This window comes from Gadus chalcogrammus, chromosome 22 (assembly GCF_026213295.1).
Source record: "Gadus chalcogrammus isolate NIFS_2021 chromosome 22, NIFS_Gcha_1.0, whole genome shotgun sequence".
NCBI lineage: Eukaryota > Metazoa > Chordata > Actinopteri > Gadiformes > Gadidae > Gadus > Gadus chalcogrammus.
The window spans coordinates 7,675,898-7,683,263 of record NC_079433.1 but is presented as its reverse complement, the minus strand read 5'-3'; the positions used below and the strand labels follow the sequence as shown (position 1 = coordinate 7,683,263).

Here is a 7,366-nt window from a genome sequence, read left to right as displayed (position 1 = left end):
CATTGGGCGCGACGGGCGGCGGTTCTTTGACCGACACGCTGCCACGAGCCAATCAAACGGCTCGCATAGTCAGGCGGGGGTAGGCTCTCTATTGACAGGTATACATCCCAGGGTAACAATACGAACTGTGCTTTGGTGGCTTGGAAGTTGCATCTGAAGGCTAGCTTAACGTGGCTCTGATGTTATTCTGAGAAATAACAAGCAAATATTTCGTTGCATTGGAGTGTGGGGGGAAAACCGGTCCGACGGAATCGCTATGGCTGCTCCTTTGTATCAGATGTTGTTCGGGGACACCGTGGGGAAGATGAGCGATAACTTGACGTCGGTGTTCCTGGCTGTCTCGGTGATCACACTGGCACTAGGATACCTTTCTAAGATGATGCTGCAGCAGTCGACTTCCGACCCTAATGTGGTGAGTTGGAGATTCACAGAAAGAAATATGTATGCCACACAATGACGACTTTGGAAAAAACAAAACTCAAGCTTGTGGAAACCACGTATTCATGGTGACTCCTGGTGTGTAATATGCACCGTGCAATGGTCCTTTCCAGAAGCTCGACTCAATGATCTTTTTATTAATGTTGTTTTCAGAAATACCCACCTTACATCCCCTCTCGTATTCCGTTCCTGGGACAAGCGGTGGCGTTCGGCAAAAGCCCGATTGAGTTCCTTGAAAAGGCATATGAAAAAGTAAGTGCACCTGTTCGAGGCCATGGCAATTCGTTTTCCCGTCACTGAAGGGGACTCTGTCATTAACCCACTGGATTATGTTTCTCGTCTGTCCCCAGTACGGGTCCGTGGTTAGTTTCACCATGGTGGGGAAGACGTTCACCTTCCTGCTGGGAAGCGACGCCGCGTCTCTGATGTTCAACAGCAAGAACGAGGACCTGAGCGCCGAGGACGTTTACTCCAAGATCACCACCCCGGTGTTTGGCAAGGGGGTGGCCTACGACGTCCCCAACCCCGTGAGTCAAATGGACCTCAACCAAGCAATTTATTCTCTCTGTCCCTCTCTGTCTCTTTCTTTCTGTCTCTCACCCTTTTCCCCCCTCTCTCTCTATCTGTCTCTGTCTCTCTATCTATTAATTCATTAATCAATCAATTCATTCATTAATTGTTTTTGAAGCAACAACTAGTGTAGTCTTATATAACGGTTATAACGCATTGCTTTTACATAATTGTAAACTTTTTTGTTGTAACCTTGCAGATCTTTCTGGAACAAAAAAAGATGTTAAAGACGGGTCTGAACATTGCCCAGTTCAAAAAACACGTGTCTCTCATCGAGGATGAGACCGTGGAGTACATGAAGAGATGGGGAGACAGCGGAGAGACAAGTACAGTGGCTTACACACACACACACACACACACACACACACACACACACACACACACACACACACACACACACACACACACACACACACACACACACACACACACACACACACACCACCTTAAACCAAGCTTCTCCTCCTTTTTCTCCATCCCTCTCTCTCTCCCCCCCTCCTATCCCTCTCGCCCCTACCTCTCTCCAGACCTGTTTGTAGCCCTGTCTGAGCTGATCATCCTGACGGCCAGCAGCTGTCTCCATGGGAAGGAGATCCGCAGCATGCTGGATGAGAAGGTGGCCCAGCTGTACTGCGACCTGGACGGGGGCTTCAGCCACGAGGCCTGGCTGCTGCCCAGCTGGCTGCCGCTGCCCAGCTTCAGGTAGAGGACAGCTGGCTGTAGGGTCGGCTCTAGCATGGTCGTTTTTGGCTGTATCACTATAAGGGCCTTGATTTTTTTTTATGTTAAGGTGAATTAAAAGCATAGGGGGGGGGGGGGCTTAAGTCCTTTTAAAGTCACTAAATATTAAAACTTGATGTTGCCTACACTGTTGATGATTGTCACAGGCATATTGTTATATATCTTAAGTCTAGCAAAGTAACCGTTAGGTGACCGGACTATACGAATAAAAGTGCAGGGTTATTCGTATAGTCTGATACCTCCTATTTCCTGCATGTTGCAGCCTATGTCCTGCATATCAAAACAGGATATACGACCTAAAAATGTCGTAAAATGCCGGCCTATGCTGTCAAGTTGACAGGAAATGGGTCGCATTCAGAAAAATTTACATTGAATCTAAGTATGTAGCGGTAACCAATGTCACAGTCAAGTGCACACGGGAGGTGAGGTAAACTGATCAAATGGATGCCTATGTTGTGGTTGTGCAGGAAGAGGGACCGGGCTCACAGGGAGATCAAGAGCATGTTCTTCAAGGCCATCCAGAAACGCAGGAACTCCAGTGAGAAAGGCGATGACTTCCTGCAGACCCTCATCGATGCAACCTACAAGTAAGACCACGCTAGGGATTCATTTGTTAACTCATCTTTCAATATTGATGGTAACAAATCAATATTGGAACTGCAAAATGCATTAAAAAGTACCACGCTACCAAGTTTCTAAAAAATCTTTTTTTATTGTTATGTGCAATTGAAGACCGGGCATCTTAACTAAGTGGCTTCTAGTCTATATCAAACACTAGAGCTAAAAATGACAAAATAGTTCTCTCTCTCTCTCTCTCTCTCTTTCTCTTTTTGTTGTTCATGCCGCAATAAATACTTTATCAGGAAAAAGGTTTCAGGTGTTAAAAACAACATGCTTAATTGATGTGCCTAAAGTGGTATATGTTATTTTAATAAATGTAACACTAATTATGGAAATCCATCATCAATAAGTAAGTGTTTGTCCAGAAGTATCATGAATACCCTTTTTAAATTATTTATTTAATTGTATTTATTTAGGAGCCAGGGTAAAACAGTTGTATTTGGCGTTTTGACTCTTTTTGGTGAAACTCCTCGCCCCTCTTAGCACACATTAAATGTTCTTTTGTTCTCCAGAGACGGCCACACCCTGAGCGACGACGAGATATCAGGCTTGCTGATTGGTCTGCTGTTGGCGGGCCAGCACACCTCCTCCACCACCAGTGCCTGGATGACCTTCTTCCTGGCCCGGGACAAGGAGCTACAGGAGCGCTGTTACGCTGAGCAGAAGGCCGTGTGCGGAGAGGACCTGCCCCCACTGGAGTTCGACCAGGTAGGCCCCAACCCCCCTGGTCCATCACCCCTAAACTGGTGCAGAGTTCAGAGTGCTCCCGACTTTTGTAAAGTTATCCTTTTTATGTTGCCTTGTATAAATCTGTATCATGGCTAACTAGGGTAAGGGTTTAACTAATTTCCCCTACGGGGGATTAATAAAGTCATATCGTATGACTGATATTAAGTGAGAATGTTGAGTCAAGTTGTACCGTTGACATCTTTGAATTGCGCCAGCTTCCGATACACGATCAAAACGCCTTAGTCCGTTATTTTGTTACAACTGAATAATTGGGAAAAAACACATATTTGAATACGCAATGTATATCTCGATTCTTGAACGAAGTTCAAAACAATTAATTTTTTCATCCTATACACCTGTGTACTATACTTAAAAATATGACATTAAAAACGATATTTTATAATACTGATTAAAATTTATTCCACAATTTCCGATTCCCTGCCAAATGACATTCAGACATCTGACTTAACGAACAAATAAAACGAACGAATCGTGATAGTGAATGAAACTTAAAGAACTGATTCCCGGAAAATAATCGTTTTGCCCATCCGTAATGGCCGCAGAGCTGCCAGCGTTAACACGTCCACCTGTACTTGTCCACAAGGGAGCAGCAAAGTCCTTCTGATTTACAGCTGTAATGCGGCTGGTGTATCCAACCAACTGCGTACACATCGTTTTGATTTCGCCATGAGGGTAAATGTTATACTTGTGTCTGCCGGCCAAAATGAAAGGCAGATAAGGGGGTGATGCTTTGCGTAGATCCCTGACAGCTCAAATTCGGCACAGACAGACAAATTCACTGAGTACTGTGACGCAGCCCTTATGTTTGGGCCAGTCTGGTGTGTGCTTCCCTACTGGCCAGGTTTAATTTTGTGCTCAAAGCGTATTGATGTGTTAATGTTGTGCCCGGGTTCCTACCTACAGCTGAAGGACCTCGGCCTGTTGGACCGCTGTGTGAAGGAGACCCTGAGGCTCCGCCCCCCCATTATGACCATGATGCGGATGGCTCGCTCACCACAGGTACCACCGCTCACATGACACCTCTTACACTGAAAGATGAGGTTGGGCACCACAAAACATACAGTTGATGGTGGAGCCAGAAAGGAAGAGTAAAAACAGAAGAAGGGTGTTGCATTTATTTTTTTTACTAAAATACAATTAAATTCATCGTCTTACTTTTTTTTTACTGAATTTGCCTATGTAAGTAAAAATCAATTTAATTCACTTATCCAACCTAAATTAAATTTAATTCACTTATAGTTATAAATCCTTACCGAATTGACCTATTTGTTACTAGAAGTGTTACTAAAAGTGTTGCTAAAACTCAACGGCATTAATCTCCGTTACTCGAGTTAAACCCGACACCAGTCCATCATGACTTTGCTAACCTGTGCTGTTGGCGTGTCCAGAGTGTGGCGGGCTACACCATCCCGGCGGGCCACCAGGTGTGCGTCTCCCCCACCGTCAACCAGCGGCTGCCCGACACGTGGACGGAGCGCGACCAGTTCAGCCCCGACCGCTTCCTCAGCGAGAGCGCCGCCAGCGGCGAGAAGTTCGCCTACGTGCCCTTCGGCGCCGGTGAGGAATTAACGTCTGTCTGACTTTATTCACCAAGCGGCCATCTTGGTTCTAAATGCTAGCCGGGTGGGGGGACTGAACGTGGAATTTTGGAACCAAAATGGCCGCTAGTTGAATTGGGCCAATGGCCTTTGCTAACGAATGTAAATAAAATACAGTTTGGTGACACTTTATTATAAAGTTCAGTTACAAGTAATTAATAAGCCATAAGTTAATGTTGAACTAAGCATTAGCAGAACATGATTATACATTGTAGATAAAATAACCCCTATTTTACCAAAATGCTGTGATGTTGATAAGCCATTACAACCGAAGGCTAGATCTACCCTCTAGTGACAACCCAAGTGGGAGTGTCCACCCAGATGTATAGTGGACAGATCAGCCTACCAGTTGGTACAGTCCACTGGAAAGGCTGGTCGGCTGAGAACTTAATCAATCTTCTACAAATATATATTCAAGTTTTGTTAATAGTTATTTCATCATTAACTGAAGGCTTACAAATGACTTATGACGGAACATTATTATAAAGTGTTACCCAGAGTTTTAAAGATGACCTGATATTGGGAAGATATAAATTCAGTTTCAGTCAAATCCGAAGAAACTCTACCATTTTAGAGAGATGGGGAATGACATTTGGCATAGGAAATAAAATGAACCCCGGGCTGATCCTAGGTGTATCACCTACGCGCTGGCCACCAAGCTCTCAATATCAACATGAATAATGCTAACCATGTCCATTGCTTACAGGTCGCCATCGCTGCATCGGTGAAAACTTTGCGTACGTGCAGCTGAAGACCATCCTGTCGACCATGATGCGCGCGTATGAGTTTGACCTGGTGGACGGCTACTTCCCCACCATCAACTTCACCACCATGATCCACACGCCACACAACCCCGTCATCAGATACCGCAGCCGGGCGCACTGAGGGGCTCGGAGAGGGGGGCTGGCGGGGGTTCAGGGAGGACGCCACAGACATCTGTTTATTTTTTTATGTAAAGTCCGTTGGGGTTTTTTTAAGAGAATGTTGACGAATGCGTTGCATTTGTGGGGAGTTGTTCCCCGTTGTCGGGCCTGGGGTGGGATGCTTTTAGAAGTATGACTGAAGTTTTACACTGCTGTGGCACTGACTAGTCTTATTCCTTATGGGAATGTTTCAACATGGAAAATGTAATGATGTCATTTGGAACCTCTCTGAGGCGGTTCTGGAAGCTGGACAGCTTCATTTTATCCTTTGAAAGCTCTTTTCTGATTCATTCACCGTTGAGTCATTATCTAGCATTTATGAAATTCTCTCTGGAAGGAAACCCAAGTTGAACTACTAATGAATGAGTAAAGCAATCAGCACACTACTTGCGGAGAATATGTTTGGGTGATTTGTAAGAACAAAATGATACTTCGCAGAATAGTTTTTCACCACTCTTTGAACTACAAGAATGACCACTTCTCAGCAGATGACGTCCATGCCAACATTGTGTGTGATTAGTCCAAAAATCAGGGCTCCATGATTTATTAAGATTCATTCCCACAATCGCATTTCAGATTTCCCGTCTCCATGGCGACCCCACTTGACTTAACCAATGGTTACGTGACCAAATCAAAACCGCGTTTAGCATAAAACAAGTTGGTCTGCAAAGGACTTCAGTGTCGCCTACTTCTTCTGAGGTATGCTGCCCTCTAAAGCCTAAACAATGTCTACGCCATACATGTTTATGGGAGTCCAAGTAGTGCCTCGATGGATTTCACTTGTCCCTGGTGAAAAACACTTTATTGTATGACCGTTAAGTGTACCGTTATCTACCTATGTTTCTGTTCAAATAAACACACATCCTACCACAAAAACTAGGCTGTTTGTTGTGGTTGGGCTTTTCTGTTCTGCACTGAGTTGATTTTCTTCCTGTGTGGAATGTGATTTGGCGACACAAAGGAGTTCCATCAGAATGTTGTAGCCTACTCCTGCTTTCTGCGGAATTCAAGTCGGAGAAACACATCAGTAGTCTGTGGTTTTACATTTTGTTTGTGTGTATAATATATATAAGAACCTAAACAAAACATTACCCTAAATCGAAAGCCGAAAATGTAATCCTAACTAAAAAATTTAGAATAAAGAATGCTCATAAAAATAAATAGACACACAATCGCCCTTCCCCCTAGTTAATTCATGTGTGGACCAGCTCGTTTGCCAGATGACTCTTGCTGTAGTGTCCAATCTGGCATGTGGTGGACGGAGTGCATCCCCTCTCCTCTTGATGCACTGGGCCCCATGCATGAATATTTAATGATGCTTAGTGATATCCTCCATATTGAAACGGATATTCGCTCCACTACTTCAAGGTTCGATTGCCCGAGAAGCTTGGTCAAACCGATCTCCATACTGAACAGAATAATAAATGAATAGTATACCATTTTTAATTATTAGTATTGTTATTATTCACGGCATATGTATTCGAGATACACAACAGTTCAACAAAACAACGAACACCCCGAAAAAATAATCCTTATTGTCAGAATTGGAACCCAATTGACAAAGCAATTCTATAGTCTGTGTTACTCAACTATAATTTATTTATTGTATATTGTGCATGTGTATGTATGTTCATGTATTGTGTATGTTTTGAGATGATAGGCTGTGCTTGTGGTGTGTAAGGTAACAGACCATTGCACAGAGAAGAGGAGGCTCATAGGCCTCAA

At 44.1% G+C, this 7,366-nt stretch overlaps 1 protein-coding gene across 1 annotated transcript; it reads left to right on the top strand.

Annotated features, from left to right (window-relative positions):
- The first annotated feature begins 84 nt into the window (after window positions 1-84).
- On the top strand, window positions 85-6,537 carry LOC130375318 (lanosterol 14-alpha demethylase). The gene is made up of 10 exons (XM_056582146.1): window positions 85-412; window positions 592-690; window positions 789-965; window positions 1,208-1,334; window positions 1,536-1,710; window positions 2,217-2,336; window positions 2,883-3,078; window positions 4,024-4,119; window positions 4,509-4,677; window positions 5,425-6,537. The coding sequence occupies exons 1-10, from the start codon at window positions 257-259 to the stop codon at window positions 5,601-5,603; spliced, it is 1,494 nt and encodes a 497-aa protein (XP_056438121.1). The 5' UTR covers window positions 85-256; the 3' UTR covers window positions 5,604-6,537.
- Window positions 6,538-7,366: the final 829 nt, after the last annotated feature.

Coding starts and splice junctions, on each gene's coding strand:
- LOC130375318 (XM_056582146.1), top strand. CDS start 257: ATGGCTGCTCCTTTGTATCAGATGTTGTTCGGGGACACCGTGGGGAAG. Junction 691..788: donor TTGAAAAGGCATATGAAAAA/GTAAGTGCACCT, acceptor GTCTGTCCCCAG/TACGGGTCCGTGGTTAGTTT. Junction 1,711..2,216: donor CTGCCGCTGCCCAGCTTCAG/GTAGAGGACAGC, acceptor GTGGTTGTGCAG/GAAGAGGGACCGGGCTCACA.